Source organism: Kogia breviceps, chromosome 10, assembly GCF_026419965.1.
Source record: "Kogia breviceps isolate mKogBre1 chromosome 10, mKogBre1 haplotype 1, whole genome shotgun sequence".
Classification (NCBI taxonomy): Eukaryota; Metazoa; Chordata; class Mammalia; order Artiodactyla; family Physeteridae; genus Kogia; species Kogia breviceps.
The window spans coordinates 34762749-34783229 of record NC_081319.1 but is presented as its reverse complement, the minus strand read 5'-3'; the positions used below and the strand labels follow the sequence as shown (position 1 = coordinate 34783229).

The 20481-nt window shown below is 44.3% G+C and overlaps 1 protein-coding gene across 4 annotated transcripts in view; it reads left to right on the top strand.

Moving 5' to 3' along the window:
• CACNA2D3 (calcium voltage-gated channel auxiliary subunit alpha2delta 3) overlaps positions 1–20481 on the top strand; it is an 808785-nt gene that overhangs the window by 409036 nt on the left and 379268 nt on the right. For all 4 annotated transcript variants that reach the window (XM_067043906.1, XM_067043907.1, XM_067043905.1 and 1 more), the window contains one exon: positions 8788–8901. In XM_067043906.1, the coding sequence (XP_066900007.1) occupies positions 8788–8901 (114 nt within the window). The remainder of the gene's footprint in view (positions 1–8787; positions 8902–20481) is intronic.

Genomic DNA, 20481 nt, shown 5'->3' with positions numbered 1-20481 from the left:
TGCTCATCGTTGCTTGCTTCCTCTTTATTTCTTCTAGGTCCTTGTTAACTGTTTCTTTCAATTTGTCTATTCTATTTCCAAGATTTTGAATCATCTTTACTATCATTATTCTGAATCGTTTTTCAGGTAGACTGCCTATTACCTCTTCATTTGTTAGGTCTGGTGTGTTTTTATCTTGCTCCTTCATCTGCTGTGTGTTTTTCTGTCTTCTCATTTTGCTTATCTTACTGTGTTTGGGGTCTCCTTTTTGCAGGCTGCAGGTTCGTAGTTCCCGCTGTTTTTGGTGACTGTCCCCAGTGGCTGAGGTTGGTTCAGTGGGTTGAGTAGGTTTCCTGGTTGGGGGGACTAGTGCCTGTGTTCTGGTGGATGAGTCTGGATCTTGTCTTTCTAGTGGGCAGGTGCACGTTTGGTGGTGTGTTTGGGGATGTTGGTAGCCTTATTATGATTTTAGGCAGCCTCTCTGCTAATGGATGGGGCTGTAGACCTGTCTTGCTCTTTGTTGGGCATAGGGTGTCCAGCACTGTTCGTTGCTGGTTCTTGAGTGAAGCTGGGTCTTGGTGTTGAGATGAAGATCTCTGGGAGATTTTCGCCATTTGATATTACGTGGAGCTGGGAGGTCTCTTGTGGACCAGTGTCCTAAGGTTGGTTCTCCCACCTCAGAGACACAGCCTTGACACCTGGCTGGAGTGCCAAGAGCCTTTTGGGAGGTCTGAGGTCTTCTACCAGCGTTCGGTGGGTGTTCTGTAGGAGAAGTTCCACGTGTAGATGTATTTCTGATGTATCTGTGAGGAGGAAGGTGATCCCCACGTCTTACTCTTCCGCCATCTTCTCGCTCCCTCCGCAGATTTCTTTTCACCTGAAAAACTCTCAGTTTCTTCATGGAGTAGACTCACTTCTTACTGTGTCACACTGAGTCCCTGCCTGTGGTGCTGTTCAGAGGGAGAAGGGCTTCTCTGTATGGTGTGTTTAGGGAGTGCTACAAGCTCTACCTATCCCTCCCTCCAGCCCCCTGGAGATTCACAGTACCAGTGCACACTCAAGCCTTCAGTAAGTACTGTAAAAAAGAATCCCGCTTCCCCTGCTGTTTCTCCCACTTCTTTGAACAAAGATTCCTTTTTTCAAGTAGCACCTATTAACATCCTGTGAAATATGTTGGGGCAGCTTGGGTTGGTTATTCTGTTCCTTGAATGCAATTGTGTTAGGCTAGAACAACATGCAACTTTTGTGATCTTTTTACTCTGGGAGGGCAGTAGGAAAAGAAATGACTATATTAATGCAGGTTCTGTATCATGTATTTAACTACTATATATTGCATGCTTTTTATTGTCAGACACTAGGAATAATACACCAATGAACAAAATAGACAAAGGGTTTGCTTTAATGGACCTAACATCCTAGTGAAAAGGTCAGCAACCTATGGCCCAGGAGACAAGTCAGCCTGCATCTTGTTTTTGTAAGTAATGTCTTATTGGAGCACAGCCATGCCCACCTGATTGTGTATAGACTATGGCTGTTCTTGTACTACAATGGCAGAGTTGATTAGTTTCAATAGATACCATGTGGCCTGTAAAACCTAAAACATTTACTGTGTTGCCCTTTACAGAGGTTTGCTGACCCCGGTTCTAATGGGAAGAGACATATGAAGTGAGTAGTCTTAAGGAGAACAATAGCACCACTGTTTCAGTGTGATAGGACTTGCTTCTTTACACAGTGAGGTCAGGGAGGAGCTCTCTGATTATGTGATGTTGGAGTAGAGACCTGAAGGAAGTGAAGGAGCAGCCATATGGATATCTTGAGGAAGAAATTTCCAACAAGAGGAACAGCCAATGAAAAGGCCGTGAGGCAGGGATGTTTGACATATTTACAATACGGCAAGAGACCAGTGTGACAAGAGCAAAGTGGGGAAGAAAGAGTGTACTAAGAAATGAGATCACGGAGGTAGCAGGGTCATGTGGACCTAATAGACACTAATGAGGACTTTGGCTCTTGCTCTGCATAGGATAGAAAGTCAGTGGAGTCTGAGCAGAGAATGACACAATCCAACTTGGATTTTAACAGTATCTGCTGGCTGCTGTATTGATAAACAAGGACAGTAGCCAGAAGGACATTATCTAAGTGACATATAATGGTGGCTTTGGACGAGGGAGGTAGCAGTTAAGATGTTAAGAAGCAGAAAAATAGAAACCATGCTAGGTATTTCAAACAGCAGAAGTTGAACTCAGAAAGTTGGTTGCACAGGGGATGGAAAAGCTGAGAAATCAAATGAAGAATGAAACAATCCATGGATTAGCACCAGCAGGAGGTAGCTCCCCTCTAGGGCAGGAAGGACAACAGGATGGAGGGATGCCATCAGAGCCTCCTCATTGTGGCTGTCCAGATGGGAATAAAACCATGGAGGGGGCTGCCCAGCACAAGCTGGAATCCTGGGGAGAAGGGTCTGTCCTGTGGAAGCTAGTGCCTTGGAGGAGATGCTGCTATTGCTGGAAAATGCCCAGGCCCCCAAAGCAGAGAGAAAGGGAGAAATGACTTAGAAATACCTTGGCTTCTCCGTTGTGTCCTTCAGTGTTTGTTCTCCTTAAGCCGAAACTTGTCAAAACTGTTGGAGAACCTGGGAAATGTGGTTTTCAGGAAAAACACATGGGGTGGAGCTGAAAGCAAACAAGTGACAGCTATCTTGAGGTGTCGCAGGAGCTGGGAGACCAGCTAGAGGCTCAGAGGCCTTGCCTCCAGCTAGCTCTTTGGGCAGCCTGCTGTCAGTTTCCAGGTGGGCATTCACCCAGCACTGCACTTGTTTTGGTGGTCAGTTATACCTGACTCCATAACTTGAGTTTTTCCCACTCAGCTACAATGGCCTCTCAAGCCAAGGGTAGGCCCTAATTCTAGACTCTTTTACCAATAGTATCTACTCACACGTAGAAGGCCATTTACATCTCAGTCCTGAGCCAGTATCATATACAACTGCAGAGGAGAGAAAAATAAGGAGGGAGGGTGTCATTTCAGCTTCTTTCATACAAATTGGAGGCCCTTCCTTTTCACTTCGCTCCAAAGTGCTGTTGGCTACAGATAATTATCATTTATGTACAACTCGGTGTTTGGGACAGCATGTTAATAATTAATAAACGTAACTGGCCAGAGTCAAAGACCAAGTTACATCTTTAAATTCTGCTTTGAACCCTGGTTAGGCACCTCCTCAGGGTTTGGAGATGCCGCGCTCTTCATCTCAGCAGGCTTCTTCTAGGGGGTGATATTGAAAGGACTTGCCGCGTTTGGGAAACTGGCTCTCTTTATTTCAAAAACCTGGTGTCTAGTGCAGGGGGGCGGATACTCTGAGCTGGGGAGTCCCTTGCTTGGAAATGTGCCCTGCAGATTTCTGTTTTTCCTGCTCTTTGGCAGAAGTGGTAAAGGAGTGAAGAGTTAGGAGGCGCTTCTTGTGTTTAAATTTGTGGCTTCTGGAGTCAGGCAGGCTGGGCTGAGAAGCCTGACTCAGAGCTTGCTGTGTGACCTTGAAAAAAACTGCTCGGTTTTACCTTTATTTTCCTCATCTGTAAAATGGGGATAGGAATAGACCCAGCCACTTAATTTGTGAAGCCCAGTGCAAAATGAAAATGCAGGCCCTGTTCAAAAGTTAAAAAGAATTTTAGGAGAGTGACAGCAGAGTGTTCAACTAAGTGTGGGGCCCTGTACAGCTATGCACATCACATGCCATGAAGCTGGCCCTGCTGGATGGGGGCTGAGGATTCAGCATCAGGAAGCGGTGCCCTCCTCCCTTTCAGCAGTGCTGGGTTGGGTGGGAAGTGCCATCTCCGTGACTACAGAGACACTAGGCAACCTCAACTTTTGCCAGGTTGCCTATGGTTTCTAGAAGCAGCTCCCACTCTTGATGCTTTGGTACTACTCCCTGCCCAAATCCTCAGGAATATCTGCTTCTCTTCATCTGACCCTTTCTTCTTTTCCTTGCCCTGGCACCTTTTCTCTCCCCATCCCTTTCACTTATCAATTTTGTTTTAAGACACTCCTAAATAAAGAAGTTGTGGTACATATATACATGGAATATTACTCAGCCATAAAAAGGAATGAAACTGGGTCATTTGTAGAGACGTGGGTGGATCTAGAGACTGTCAAACAGAGTGAAGTAAGTCAGAAAGACAAAAACAAATATCGTATATTAACGTGTATATGTGGAACCTAGAAAAATGGTACAGATGAACTGGTTTGCAGGGTAGAAATAGAGACACAGATGTAGAGAACAAACGTATGGACACCAAGGGGGGAAAGTGGCGGGGAGGGGTTGGTGTGATGAATTGGGAGATTGGGATTGACATATATGCACTAATATGTATAAAACGGATAGCTAATAAGAATCTGTATAAAAAAATAAATAAAATTCAAAAAAAAAAAAAGACACTCCTAAGTCAGTGATCCCACTGCATGCCCAGTGGAATGCTGGTCTGCCACAAGGCTCTGATGTAGGTGTTGTGATCAAGGTGCAGGATTCCATCCTCCTTTTGGAGACTCATAATACACTTGTGCTACTAGAGGCCTTAGAAGTCCCACAGTGATCAGACCTTTTAAAGTGTGTCTATACCAGCACTCAAACTTATTGACCCAGGAACTCTTTACATCATATTACAACCTCAGGATAGAGTCTTTTAGAAGTCACAGCTTACCAAGCACACTTTCAGGCATAATAATATCTTTTTATCCTTTAAGAGGGTGTATTGCACTCCCAACACCTCTAATAACCAGAGAAATCTCCAACACACGGTGAATTTTTTCCCTTGAAACCTGGTGAGAGAAGTAATTTTGAACCAGGGAAACCTTCCACACACCTGCTTGCTCTGTCTTCACCTGTAAAAGTCCTCTGGGGTCTGACCAGTCAGAAAGTCTGAGGGGTCGAGTGTAAATTCCAGAAAGTGAGAAATGGAAGGAACAAAAATGTTACAAAATATCCCTGCTTGAGATTTGTTGACAGTTGGCACCATATTCTTTTGAGTGTACATTTATCCCAGAGAGAGAAACATTTCCATCCCATCCCTTGCCATTGGGCTTTTAAATAGCCAAACACTTTGAAAAACAGAGATGGTTAATCTCCTGTGAAAATGAAGCTTTAGCTATTTTCCACTTCATCAATATGACCTTTAGTGATATAATTCTCTTCCTGAGTATTATGCCTTCCTTTGCAAGTCAGTAAGAAATAAAAAGCTATTTCTTGAACACACAAATACACATTCTCTCTCTCTCTCTTTCCCTTACACACACACAATTTGAAATGACAATTATGGTTAGAGCTTAGAATGGTTCAGAGGTTACTATAACTAAATGAAGTTAATTCTGTTTTGCAATTACCTGCATTTCAGTTTCAGTATTTGCTCAGATGACTTAAAGGCTTTGAAAGGCGCATTCAACTAAACTTCTAAGACCCTTCTAGCTATTGATCTCTGCTACATTCATTAGATTCCCTAAGAACACAGAGCCAGTTTGCTACAGTAGTTAGCATCTACCTTGTCATGTGACAACTGCGATTATCTTTTTTGGCGATGAATACAACCTTTGCAGTGATTACCTTTTAAAAATTTTTCTTAGCCAATTAAATAAAATTTGGTGACATTTCAAAGACTGTTAATCACAACCAAATGCTCTAAATGTCAGGATGCATTGAAATTTTAGCTGCTAACTGATGAATCACTGAGCTAATTGTAGTTCATCATCAGGCCCTTGTCATTGTTATTATTATGGAAAACACTTCCATCGCTCTCGCTATTCAATAAAAATAAGTTCTAGACAAATATGAAGAGAAGAGATATTACTCATCAAAGCATTTGAATTTAATTGCATTCTTCAAAATTCTCCAACTGCAGATTGCTGCAGAGAAAACCAGGGACTCAGCCACAGAGGAAAGTAATGGTTTTGAGTAAATAGCTCCGGGCAGCCCCTTCTTCCAGTCTGCAGTATTCAGATATCTTTATTTCCCTCTCTTTCTTGCCTTTTGTTTGGGAGAGTTTTTCCAGGATGTTTTCAAATGAGTTACATGAACAACAGTCCCAGAGTGTCCTGATTTTTATCCCTTCTGCAGCCTCTGTGACCAAATGCATACATCACTTGTATTCAGTGGCACGTCACTGGGTTTATCCAATGCCGTGAAGGCTGTGTTGTATTGCAGGCTCTTCAAAACATCTCCAGAGCAACCTGTTGTTAAGACAAGGCTTCAAAGCTGTTCTTTCTTATTGCACTATGTTGGTAGAATCTTAGTAGCATCTTAGAGAGGAAAGGACAAAGTCATTTATTGAGACTATGAAAGTCTAGTTGAGGTGGGTCTTCAAAGTGGAGGAGAGGGAAGAGGCTTCGTTGAGACCGGGTACGAATCCTAAATTATAGTTTAGGATTGGTGGATGCAGCAAGGGGAAGATTTTGAGGTCATGGTTTCAAAGAGTTTTAGGGTATAAATTGTCCTTTGATGCTTTCTATTGAAGAGTTGATGGGTCTTTCAGGAAGTTCCTGGAATAAGTAATAAACTTATTTGCAGTTTTCATCTTCCTGAGCAGGAGTTTTCTAGAATAGTAAGTTATGTCAATAAAGACAGTAGAATAGGAGTTACATGGAAAGCTTTGTGGCCCGATGGGCTTAGTTCTCAGGTATTTCTACCTACTGTTACTGTATCATGGGCCCTGTCTGCTCATTAATTTAAGTGCACCTGTCCAGTCTGAGTTAAAGGAATGGCTGTCAGGGCCAAGACTAAAGTGAGGCACATTCCAAGGGCACAGAACGTAAGGAGCACTCACTCACTCTCAGGGTAGTGGCCTTGGTGACTGCCGTGCCACCCTGGAACACTGGAAAGGATAAAGGGAGGAAGAGCAGGAGAAGGAAATGAACATTTGTGGAGCCATTGGATTGAGGAATGTCATCTCATCATTGGGATGCCATAGGTATAATGTACCAAATCTGGGAGTAGATTCTGGAGCCAGACTGCCTGGGTTCAAATCTCAGCTATGACAGATATTAGCTGTGTGATCTTCGGCAAGTTAGCTAATCTCTCTGTGCCTCTGTTCCTTACCTGTCAAATGGGGATAATGATAGTACTTATCTCAGAGGGTAGTAAAGATTAAGTAGGTTAATACTTGTAGCCCAGCATATAATGAATATATAACCTGTGTTGTAACAACCATATAAACATGTTATTGCCATCTTATAAATGGAGAAAAGGATATTCTGAAGAGAGACCTTATCCTAGGCACCAATTTGTGGTGCTGAGATGGGTTTGAATATTTTCTGCTATACTATGATATTCCATGCATGTTTTGAGTTGGTTTTGCTTTGTCCTAATACAGCCATGAGGCAATTCATTCCATCCATCTATCCATCCATCCATTCATCCAGTCTTCTTTCAAGTTACTGCAACTTCAGACTCTTCATTAGTATTCTAAGTTCATGGAGACTGGGCATTACTCTTCAGTGTGAGTGCTTTTTTAGCTCTGGTTCATCAGAAGCCAGCAGCAAATCCAAGGGCTGCCTCCATCCTTCCCCTGTGTCATGGTCAACAGATTGAACGTGCCTGTACGTTGCCACTCCATGCCTTTGTACATGCTCTTTGCTCTCTCTGAAAGGCCTTTAACCCCAGATGCTCACCTCCTTCAGGTATTACTCAAATGTCACCTTCTCATTGAGGTCTTCCCCAACAATTTTTTCTAAAGTTGGCCCTCTGCATTTTCTATCCCCTTTCTTGCTTTTTTTTTTTTTAAACTTAGCATCACCATTATCCAACATAATTTACTTACTTACTTTGGTATCTTATCAAATAGAATACAAACTACACAAGTGAAGAGATTTTTGTGTTTCATCCTCAGCGCTGTGTGGGCACTTAGGAAATAATTTTAGAGTAAATGAATAAACTTCACAGATTGTAGTTGTGGGAATTTTCACTACTGAAGGTTAAAGTCGTTTTGTGTGTTCCCCATTGTCATATAATTGTAGGGCTTTTAAAGGACATTGCTTTGAATTGTAGCATTAATAGCATTCATTAAGGGGATTCTTCACCAGATTCAGGGGAAGGACAGGAGTCTCTGATAACCGTAGTCTGGTCACCCAAGCTACCACGCACAAAGGCTGGGCACTTTTGAAATGCTGTGTAAAACTGAATGTTGAAATTTAGAGTTTTGCACCCCAGTGGGCACAATCTTGGAATTTCAGCATGCTATACATACTCACATACATAAACAAATATATAATGTTACATGTTAACAAATATATGTTTAAAACAAACCCTAAAAATGGGGTTCTTAACAGTGTAGTCTGAATTGGCATGTTCCTGACTTTATTCTCTATGTGTACAAAACTTCCTTGATTTTATTACATAGCACAGTCTGCATCCATCAGACTCATTCAAACTAGACTCATTTAGATTTTTAAAGAGATGTTACCTGTCACATTTTGTGCTGCCAGTAAATGTTTTTCTAAAAGGTTGTTGTGCCAACTCCTTTGGACTTGTATTCTGAAGTGTTATCCATGCTTGAAGATAAGAGAGGTTAACTGTCCTAGAATCTCACTTCCTGCCCTGTGTGTGTTTTTAGGAAATCTCTTCTGTGGTTCATATTTAATTCCAGTTTTTCAGAGCAAATACGGAAATCCGTAAGTAAATGGGGAAAGGCTTATCCTATAGGTTCTTTTTGGTGATGCAGAATGAGCTCTCATTTTAAGAGGCTTCCTAAGCCCAAGATCTCATGCTTCTGAAGTCTCATGGTTATATAGAGCCCTCTGATGAGTTTTTCAGTTTGAACTTATTTCTTTCCACAGTTCAACCACACTGGACAAGGAAGCATCTGCAGCCAGGCCATTATGCTCATCACTGATGGGGCAGTGGACACCTATGACACTATCTTTGCAAAATACAATTGGCCAGATCGAAAGGTAAGTTGATGTTGATGGCGTCCATGCAGTACCATGTGTGGAGAATCTATATTGCATTGTAACCTCCAGATTGTCCATGGATAAGTATCCCATGTAGACTTAATCTCATGATGACCTGTGGTTTCTCAGCCTTGTGTTTTCTGGTTGACCAAAACTGAACACTATGGCTTTTCTTGTTTTCAAAGTGAAACTTCTTTGGAAGAGAGAAGAAACCCATGAAGACATGTTCAGTGTGTTCAGTGAAAAGATTCTCTGTGAAGTATGCTTTTGTCCTTAATGGACAGTGCTTCTCTTTGTTTTTGTTTTCCATGGAGCCAGGGCTGCTTGCTGGACCTAGCATCTATAGAATGGTGAAGGCAGCCATGGTGGCTCTGTAGCCATCTCCTTTATGTTTCGATGTTCCTATAGTTCCTTCCTGGGCCCTCATTACCCTTCAGAATCTCCTTTCCGTCCCCCAGTGCTGTTCCTCGCTCTTGTCAAAGCTTGTTTGTTCTCTATTCAAATTCTTTCTTTGGTTTCCAAGCTAACATTTATTTATCTGATAAACGCATATGTTAGGGTATCAGTGACAGATATCAAGGTTTTTGGTGTCTTTTGAGTGCCTTAACCCAGAGTTCCTCAAGTTATTAGCCAGTTTGAATTCCCTATGGAGATCTTTTAAATTGTGGATCCTATTGTACACTTAAACAGAATCAAAATCTCTGAGGGTGTGGCCCAGGATTCTGTGTTTTTAATAAGTTCCTCAAGTGGACACCAGTCGGCAGATTCGCAGTTGGTGATCACTATCTCAACTAAATGGTGAAATATGAGCAAGAAAAAGAGGTGCGTCAGAGAGGGTGTTTTCCTGGGGGTATCACAAAGGCACTTTCCTATCCTATGTGCCAGTGGCATTACTCTGACTGTCTCTGTTGGGGCATGAGGCTATCTAGACCAAGTCTGTTCTGCTTCTTCAACTCTGTTTAATTTCTGGGAATTGAACTAACCACACCCATGGCAAAAAGAAACAGAAGACAAATGAGAACTGTGCACTCAGCTGTATCCAGAAAGCATGTACACTTGAGGCAGCGTGAGCAGTCATTGAACATTCTTTCAGTCATTCTTGGTCCCCATGTGTCTGTTAACACAGGCATCTCACCTCACCAAGCATGATTCTAGTGCTTAAAGATACATACGTATTTTGTACAACACGGTCCCCAAATGGATGCCTCCCCTATTTGCTCAACCTTAGGGAAAGCCACCACTTCTGAAGCTGGAGGGAAAACTAGCTGTGCTGGGCTTGCTGAGAGTAGGTGGGACTCTGGCATGGCACCTGCCTGAGGGAGATCCAGGAATAAGTTTGGCTGAATGCAGCTCCCACAATAAGCACTGACTTTAGAATCCAACCCTTGAATAAGATGGAAGTTCACTGTTGGACAAGGTGATTTTAAATGACATATTTCAGGTGATGATTTCCAGGGACATGTAGAGGCCAGAGTTAATTCCTGATAAATGTACGTGATGCAGAGTGAGGAGTATGCTGGCTATGCTTGCACCCCCGCAGCACACAGCACAATGCTGGGCACATGGCCACTACCTAATGCACAACGCCGAGGCGTGGCTGAGTGACTGAGGGGCCTGGGGGGGAGACCACAGCACTAGTAAACATGGGTAGGGCCATGGATGTTTTGTGGTCAAATAAGATGTTCACAGATGCTGTGACATGTCACAGCATGTTGAAGGATATTTCACATTATTTAGGACCATCTTAAATAAAAGAAGGAAGTAAAAGGGGCTTTTAATAAGCAGCTACATTAATACCAAATGTATTATCTTGTGAGACTCATGTGCTGAATCATATGAATCCTTCTTGCTTGGTGATACTTGATGGATAGCTGTAGCCCAGGAATATTAGAATTTAAACATCCTATCCTTAAAGGCATAGGATGAAGGCTGCAAAGTCATAACTCTTCAGACAAAACACAGATTTCAACGTATCTTTCCAAAGGAACAATATTGACTTTAGGCCAGGTGCTTTCTTAGATTAATTGGAACCAGGGTCCTGGAAATTTCAACATTACATGAAGCAGTTTGATCTACTTATAAAGTATTATCAAGCAGAAGCAGACTTTCTTTCTGTAGCAAGAGGGCCTTTATCAATGATTAGAAATTAATAGCAGGATCCTTCCCCTCCTCCATTCTGAAGAGTTCCACGACATTCATACGCATATACATTCTCTTCTTGATGACTTCTCTGTGAAGGTGCAGGTAATAAATTTACATAAAACCCCAATGTGATTTAGCACTGTGTTAAAGAGAGATGCTGTGTCATGTCTAAGCTGTCATTTTTCTCTATTGTTTTGAATGTTACTTAGTAGAGGGTTGGGTCATGCTGTCGTTGGCTAACTTCAAGATTATAGAAACAGGAAATGGAGAGAGTAAAATGATCTTAAGGCTGGAACCTGATTCCTATAAAACAGTGATTCTCAAACTTGAGTGAGGATGAGAATCATCTGGAGGGCTTGTTCCAACACAGATTGCTCACTCCACCTCCAGAGATTCTGATTCAGTAGGGCTGGTGGGGCCTGAGAATGTTCATTTCTAACAAGTTCCCAGGTGATGTGGATGCTGCTGGTGGGCGAACTGCACTTGGGAACTACTGCCACAGAAATAGCCCAAGGAATAGGGTTTGTTTACTTGGTGGGCTCTGCCACTTCTGCTTCCCTCTGTTTACCTTTACGAGGGCCTGTTCCCTCAATCAAATTCAGTGCACAGGCATGTGTTTCTTGGCTCATACTTAGGTTAAAAAATTTTCAATTACTGATCAGGATTTTAAAATCTGGAGATAGAATATAAAATTTTAAAGTTTTACTTTCATAAAGGGGTAAACATGGTGCTTTGGAGCCAGCATTCTCATATGGCAAAAAACGGCTGGAGCTGAGGAATGGCTGCTCTCTTTGATGGCAAATGCCTGCTCCTTTTGGCCATGGCCTCCATCATGCTCCATTATTTCCTCTCAGCCCACTTCACTTAAATGCTTTACATACCCATAGGTGTAGGGTTCTGGACCACTGCTCTAGATTAACCCAGCCTCTAGGTATTTGTTCCTTTCTCTTAGGTCTACCATAAGCTTTCCCTCTTCTTCTCCAGCCAGATGCCATCTTGTCTTTACCTGAGCCCTTTACACTTTACACTCCCTCAGAGCTGTATAAGAGAAGTGTATAACTTAATGTCCAGTACTGTAGTCACTTCTGGGCCTATTTTTCATCTTCACTGGTTTGGTGAGTTCTTGAGGACAGGTTCTGAATCTCTGACCAGTCCACCACCATGCACTCTATTGTGTCCCTGCTGAGAAGTATATCATTGAGTCTTTAGGGTAGTCTCATGATTCCTGTCCACTGGTGTTTACACCCTGTATAAGCTCCTCACCTTGAGTGTAGTTTGCACCTGTGACTTGTTTCTAACCAATAGAATATGGTAAAGGTTAGAGAATCTTGCAGATGTAATCAAGGTCTCAAGTCAGCTGATTTTTAGCTAACTAAAAGGATATTATCAGGAGTGGGCTTTACTTAATTGAAAATCCTTGAAAGAGGGATTGGACACTCCCTGAAGCCAGGAGACTCTCCTTGCCGGTTTGATGAAGTTAGCAGCTGTTTGGAGAATTCCAGGTGGCAAGGAATTGGGGGCAGCTTGCCTCTGGCCAACAGCCAGAAAAAAGCTGGGCCCTCCGTCTTATAGCCACAAGGAAATGAATCCTGTGAACGGCCTGAATGAGCTTGGAGGCAGATTCTTCCCCCGTTGAGCCTCCAGTTGAAAACACAACCCAGTCAACACCTTGATTTCAGCTTTGTGAGACAATGAACAGAAGATTCAGCTAAGCTGTGCCCAGACTTCTGACCCACAGAAACTGTAAGATACTAAACGTGTGCTATTTTAAGCCACTGCATTTGTGGTCACTTTTTATGCAGCAATAGAAAACTATCAATATTAGAAGAAACAAGGTGAAGGGAGAAAGGAAAGAGAATCATTTCATGGTAGCAATGCTATGAAACATCTCCAAACTTAGTGGTTTAAAATAACAATCTATTATTTCTTGCAATTCTGTGGGTTAACTGGGTGGTTGGTTCTGCTCCCTGTGGTGTCCAGTGGGGTCACTGAGGAAGCTGTGTTCATGTGTGAGCTTGGCGGAGCTGCCTTGGTTCTCTTCCCTGAGGGCTCTCTTTCCATGCAGTGTCTAATCCTCCAGGTGACCCTGTGAGTCCTCTCTCTTCAGTACAGTAGCCTGGACTTCCTTACAGTATGGCAGTTGGGTTCCAAGAAAGGAAAGCAGAAGGAAATGGGGAGCAGGCCAGGGGAGCACTTGTGGGTATCATGTTTTAACGCTACCTAATCAGGGCCTTGTGTGAGGCAACTGCTTAATAAAACATAGAATGAGTTGGAAGAAGGAAGCCATTACTGGTTATTTAACTATGAGTCTGTGAAGGCGACATCATGACTGCCTACGCAGTGTGTCCCTTGCCAGCATGTTATTGCTGGGAACAGAAATGAGGAGCTATTTATTCGTTTATTGGATGCCATTTACTTTTGCCTAATATACATTGGTTAGTGGCTTCATGGCAGCTTTACACACTTGGAATAAAATGCGAACTCCTCAGTATGAAAGGGACTCATTCCAGGATCTGCTTAAGAAATAAAGCTGCCTACATTTCTACATTTAAATTAGAAAAATGGCTATACCTGCCATTTATATAGTTGCTCTTTCAAGTGAACTAAAAAAAAAAAAAAAAAAAACGAGAAAGATCACGGAATTTTTAATCATTACCTCCCCTGATGTGTAAGACAGAGTGGGTAGGTAAGAAAATGATAAGTTAGAGATTTTAAAAAGAGGTTGGCAAACTATGGCCTACTGCCTGCTTTGGGCAGTCCTTGAGCTAGGAATAATTTTTACATTTTTAAATGGGGGAAAAAAAAACTAAAGGAGAAGAATATTTCATGACTTGTGAAAATTATATGACATTAAAATTTTACTGTCTGTAAACAAAGTATTATTGTAACACAGTTATACCCATTTGATTATATGTCATCTGTTGCTAAATAGTTGAATAGCTGTGACAGAGACCATCTGGCCCGCAAAGCCGGAAATATTCATTTTCTGGCCCTTTAAGAATGTTTGCCACCCCCTGATCTAAAGGAATCTTTGAAGAAATTTAGACCAACCAGGGTATAGTTGAGAGTCATTGCGATGACTTTAGAAATTTTGCATTGGCTGAATTCAACAGAAGATGGTAATGGTGAGTTCTTCCTTCCTTTCCATTGCTTTTGTTCTACTCAAATGAAGAGATGAACCACATGACAGGAGACTTGATGGCAAATACTTCTCCATGCTGTAGGTGTCTCTCCCCCATATGTGGTACGACCCTTTCTTTTTCTGTCATGAGTGAGTTGTGTCCCTCTGTGCTTCTGCCTGCTTCTTCAGGGCTGCCCAGGGCTGGGGCACAGTACCTGGTGACCTGGTGGTCCAGAAGGAGAGCCAGCAGCAGGTACCCAGCCTGGGACTGCACCCCGTGCCTGGAATGTCGGATCTTCATAAATGTGAGATGTAACTGCCCCTGGAACCCCGTTTTGGTGGTGACACGGCATGTAGCAGAGTGTCACAGCTTTTGGTTTGCTGGAGCAAGAGGGAATACCCTGGAAAGAATCAGATTCCCTTTTTTTGCCAAGACCCAGGAAACCAGAGACTCCCTGAATACAAATGAAATGGAATTCCTGGAATCCCTGTCACTGTGAGGTCAGAATCCACCCACTCATGGCTTCCTACCTCTTATTTTGCTCTGCGTTATTCTTCAGGGAGAGAGATTTGACTGCAGCTGTCACATAACAGACCATGTCTTAACTCACTTCTACTGTAAGTAAACTGTGAAACCCTGCCTGGGTGTGCAGTGTGGGTAATGACCCTTCTGTACCTGTTAGATGCCACTGTGTCTGTGCCTCATGTGGGTCTGTGATAAGAAACACAGGTTGGATTAGAATGCTCAGTTTACTTTGCGTCTCCAAGTCTCCATAAGAGAAAGTTTTAAACCAATTTCCTGTCCTTAAATATATAAAACAAAACTAATTCTTACTGAATGCTGACTGTCAGGCCCCATTCTGAATGTTTCTTTTGTTTTTATTCTCACAGACACCCCATAAGGCAGGTACTATTATTATCCCTTTTTCACAATTGAGGGAAACTGAGGCAACAAGAAGCTACATAATTGACTGAGGGTTCCATAACAGTGTTTTGTGGAGTCAGAATGACAACCCAGCAGTTGAATGCTCAGGCTGTGCCCTTAACCAGGATGCACACTTCTTAAGGGCAAAAACAAAACAAAATGGCCCTAGGTCAGGGAAAGAGCTGTCCATACTGAGAATGCTGTCATCAGGACAATGAGTTTGTTTTCTTGGCCTTCCCACCTCCAAGTGCAGGAGAATCTGCAGAGTGTCAGAGATTTGGCCCACTGGGGCTGCATGCAGAGAGTAAGAGGAAAGCCAGTTATGCAGCCTTAGGACGAGGCTGTCTGGGTGCACCTAAATGAGTTTCCTCTTCTAAAAGCACAGGGTACCCTCAAAGGTGAATGCTATTTCAGTTGAGTGTTGTCTGTTTTATTATCTGTTACCTCCCAAACAAAAGTGGAGGTGGTAGCTGTGAGGCCCCTCAAGAGACAACCAGGACTCAGGGGCCTTGGAAGACACCTGGTGGGGCTGCAAGGAGGGGTGGACACAAGCAGCTCTTGGTATGGGGGTAAAGGGAAGCCCTTGATCATAGAATGGTTTGGGGACCTGGCTTTGGAGCACTTGTGGAAACTTGGAAATCTGTGTCCTTTGAACTGGTATCACATGGATCTCTAAGAAGGGGCTGTCTTGGGAGTTTTGCTCCATGCCTTCCTGGGGCAATTTGGAAGCTAAAGGCTCAATCCCACCGTGTCCTAGTGGCCTCAGAGGAACTGAAAGACTTAGCTCTGCCTCGGTAGCTCTGGGGTGATTTTGGAAAGCCCAGGAATCCCTCTCTCCTCATCTTTCCGGGCACAGGTGCCACTCTGGAGAGCAAAATTCCTGAGCTGAGTGAGGAGTGAGGGCTTATCTTTTTAAGAGCGCAAGCTTTAAATAATCTTAAGTGATTTGGAAGGAATTTTTTGTTCTTTCTTTTTTCCTAAACTACATTATTCCCTTTGACATTCAAATGATTTTACAAAGCTTTTTTTTTAACCTTCCTTTGAGCCGGTTGAGAGGAGAGGGATTGTTCCCAAGACCACAGGCAACTGGGAAAGGAGTTAAGTGCCACTGCTCATAGAGGAGGGATCTCGACATTCTCCTCCCACCCACCTGCACTCTGGCTCTGTGTCATCCTCATCCCATAGAACCAGGTTAAGGTGGGGGCTGAGGGTGGCAGAGGCCTTTGGAAGGGGATATAACGGGGAGTAGCCAAATGGGGGGGGCAGTAATTAATTCATTCGACAGGTTTTAATTGAAGGCCTTCTGTGTCCCAGGCCACTGTACCAGAGCCAAGGCATATGGGGCTGACATGGTGGCTCCAAGGAGATCTCACAGAGCAGATAACATCACAGATAACAAGTGAGAAGACCAATAATTAGAAACTATGATAAATCTTCTAAAGGAGACAAGCAAGGGCCAGAGACAGAGTAATGGGGTGGCCAGGGGAGCCCTCTGCAAGCAGAGTGCATGTGGGGAAAGCAGCTGAGCATGGAAGGGTGAAGGGAACAGTATTTTCAAAGGCCCTGAGGAGCTGAAGTTGGGTGTGTGTGAGGAACTGGGTATGGAGCCTCTGGCTGCGCCTGGTGGGCCGGGGGCAGTGACATGGGTGGTGGGGTACTGCTAGGACAGGCAGGGCCAGCTCCTCTGGCCTTTGATGGGCACAGAAGGAGTTGGGATTGTGCTACAAGGCTAGTGGGGAGCCATGGCAGGCTCTTGAGCAGAGGCGAGGCACGGGTGGGTTGTCGCCAGAAGCTTCCTCTGGCTGATGTACAGGAGTCAGCCGACGAGGCATGGCCCTGGGCTGGGCGTGTGGTTTGGGTACTGGCTCTCCTCATCGTAAATAATTTCAGTAGAGGGTGGTCTTGGTAGTAGACTTTTTAAACTTCCTATGAAAGTTCCCAGATGTGCCTGTTTTATTTCAGGGCTCAGTATGGTGGTTACATTTCTCTGTCCCCTCCCTCCCTCCTTCCCTCCCTCTCCCTCCCTAACTGAAGTCACCTTTGGTCTGAAAGTTTTGGGTGAGTTTGTGTTGTTGCTGTATTTTCTCAAGGGTGATCAGTCCTACAGCTGTCTTAGGAAAATAGCAGGAACATTCATTTCTTGTGGTCAGTCAGTGGTATGACAGGAAAAGACATTTCCAGTCACTGTGGTAAGAGCTCACACAGGCCCTCCTCACCGCTGAAGGGAGAGTCGAAACGGTTCGCTGCCTCCCGGTTTATTTTTAATTACTTCTGCTGCTATTAGACATCTTGTGACTCCAGCAAGAAGAACATGACGAGACAAGTTAGGAACGAAGCCTAGTGATGCATGCCTGCTGCCAGCCACCGAAAAAGCTCTTCTTGTCAGGGTCTCAGAACACCTGCATGGGCACCTGCCCCGCTGCCACCGGTGTTGTTCCTCTTGGTGGGCTCAGCGTGAGGGCCTTGGCCTCCATGCAGGCTCCGCTGTCTTCCAAAGGCAGGCGGGAGACAGTGCACATTCCCAAGTAACCGCCACATCCTCCTGGAAATGGCTGTCCCTCCCTGGTTGCCATGCTGGGTGCAGAGTTACACACTTCACTTGCTTTTCTCATTTAATTCTTAGTTCTGCCCTATGGGTAGACACTCTTTATTACCACTCTCATGTCATAGCTGAGGGAACTCAGGCTCAGAGGGATTAAGCCACTAGCCCAGGAGCCCACCACTCTGAAGCTGCGGGGTCTTTGATCATCATCCACCTCAGACTGTTCACACCTGTGCCCCAAAACTGAGGGGTGCGTGGTTGGGGGGACTTGCTAAAAATGTTTCCTAGGTTCCATTCTCTGCAGGCCTAGCCATAGAATTGGCATTTTGATAGGTGGCTCATAGCCTCTCCTCTGCTCAGGGAAGCTGAGAAATGCCAGTCGCCTGGGTTATGTGCCCCATGGATAGGGCAGGGTCCAATCAGGAACATAAATCCACTAGTTATTTTTAGCAAAGTGTGTTTAATATTAAGAATCATTAAGCAGAAAGGGCAAACAGTCTAAGATATCATGGCAGTAGCAACTGCAGGAAAAAGCTGCCACCCCTGTGGCTGGTGGGGGAGGGCAGAAGAGGGGAGGGGAAGAGAAGGCCATTATTAAAACTTAGAAGCTGGGAGGAGAGGACTCAAAGGGCTAGGACCCAGACCTCTGAAGAGGACACACCGGCTCGAAGGTGCCAGGGTCTCTGAACCCAGAGGAGGGTCCTGTGTGGCCAGGATCCAGACTCTTGAGGAGGGGGTTCTGGGGTCTCTGAGGGGGATGCAATGAAATGGATTCTCTGAGTGTTGGGAACACTGCAAACTGGATTCATTCACTGCTGTTGGAATGAACTGCCCCTGCCGGGGTGAAGAGGCCTCATTGGAGTGATGGTACTGGGGCCAGGAAGCCAAGAGGGAGCACTCAGAGGGAACAAGTCCCTTCTCCTTCCTTCATCCTTGAGGCCTCCCCCACATTGACCCTTTTGTCAGAGCCTCACGAAACGGCTGCCAAAGCGGAAATGTGGTTTGCAGAGCTCCAGCCCCAGTCTCACAGAGCACAGAGAATTTGGTGGTGAGACACATTAGCTTATTAACTGGCACACCCAGCAATAAGTGGAAGCTTGATGAATAAGTTCAACATCATTTGCAGGCTATTGACATGTCAGGTTCTTATTTTCTGCATTTTTGTTTCTCTTAGACTATTGAATAGGGCCCTTGGGGAGTAGGCAGGGGTAGGGAAGCAGTGCTGCCTAAAGGAAAGAGGGAGGTATCTGGATGCTGACAAATCTGTTTCCCCCCAACCTGTGTAAAATGGAGGTAATTTCATGTGTCAATTCCTTGTAGTGTTGTTCAGAATTAAAGATGATGTGCTACTAAGCTCAGTGTTGGGCACAGGGTGGGAAGACCTGCATGATGCTATATCATCATTGTCACCATGATTGACAACCATTCACATTGTTAAAATCCCTCTGTTACAGCCAAAATGTAGTTGTACTGGATGAATTCAAGATGGTATAGCAATAATTTTTCAGATGTGGAAAATAGAAAGTATTCTTTTATCCTTGAATATGGATCACTCCTATGTGGTGTCTTGGTTGACTTATAAGAAGATTAAACTATTCAGCTGCATTTAAAAAAACATTTCCAGACCTTTCATTTTACCTGTTTCCTGAATAAATATATATATGCAGTATCCTTTTTACCGAAACTTCTGGCACTTATGAAAATATACTGAGATATATTTGACTGTTCAGTATCATTAATTAATGATATACAATAGCTAATGTTCTTCAGTACAGATGAGCAGGCTGTCTTGGTGAAACGTAAAAAGGAGATTTGAAAAGTAGTGTTGTTTTATATTATTTGTCCCTTTTCTAGAGTGGCAGTCAAGGCCTACACAGCCTGGGCGGGTGTCCAGGATATACTGTTTCTAAGCTGGGTGACTTTGGGCAAGTGATTAACTCTCCTTGTGCTTAGTTTCCTCTTCTAGGAAATAGGGGGCAAGCACCATGCCGCCCTCACAGGGTTGCTGTGGGGGCCAGACGAGTAGCGCCAGGGGCTAGCAAGTCCTCATTTGCCCCCTTAGTAAAACTCCCCTCTAGGTGGTTTGGTGGGAAGGCCCCTGACGACCGGTCCATGAGGCACTGAGGACTGTGAACTTGTTGGCCAGGTAAACAGAAGTCTCTTCCAGCAGAGGCTCCTCACCCCAGGTAGCCAGAAGCTGGCCTCCTGGGGGAGCCTTGCTCAGACTGAGCCCATCTTGCACGTTCATCATCTCACCAGTGAGCTGTTGCCCCCTTTTCTGCATTTCCTTTGTAGGATGGGCCAAGGAGGGGGCTTAGCAGGATTGAGAAGAGGGAAAGATGCCCTGGCGTGCTAGGAGTTAGGAGCACCCAGGCATGGAGGCCAGCATGCTTCTCCACCCCTGCCACTCTCATACATGCACATAAATTGCAGTCAAACCACATCTTTTCTTAATTCTCAGGTAGATTGGTTTCATTGGAAGTAAGCATTCCAGAGCCTGTTATCCACACAGCAGCCAGACGCTTTGGAAACCGGAGGCAGATTGTGCCAGTGAGCCTCCAAACCTCCACTAGCTCCCCACTCTGTGCCAAGTTTAAGCCAAAGTCCCAAGAGAGTACCTGAAGGCCTGTTTTGGTGGGTGCCCATTCATTCTGACCTCTGCTCCACTCTCTCCTCTCACAGCCCACTACTCTCAGGCCTTTGGACGTCTGCAATTCCTGTGCTCTCCACCTGGGGCACTGTGCCCCCAGATTTCCACATTGGCTCACTCCTCACTTTCATCATGTCCTTGCCCAGACACACCTTTTCAATGAGATCTACCCTGACTACCTGATTTAAAGTTACCTCCAG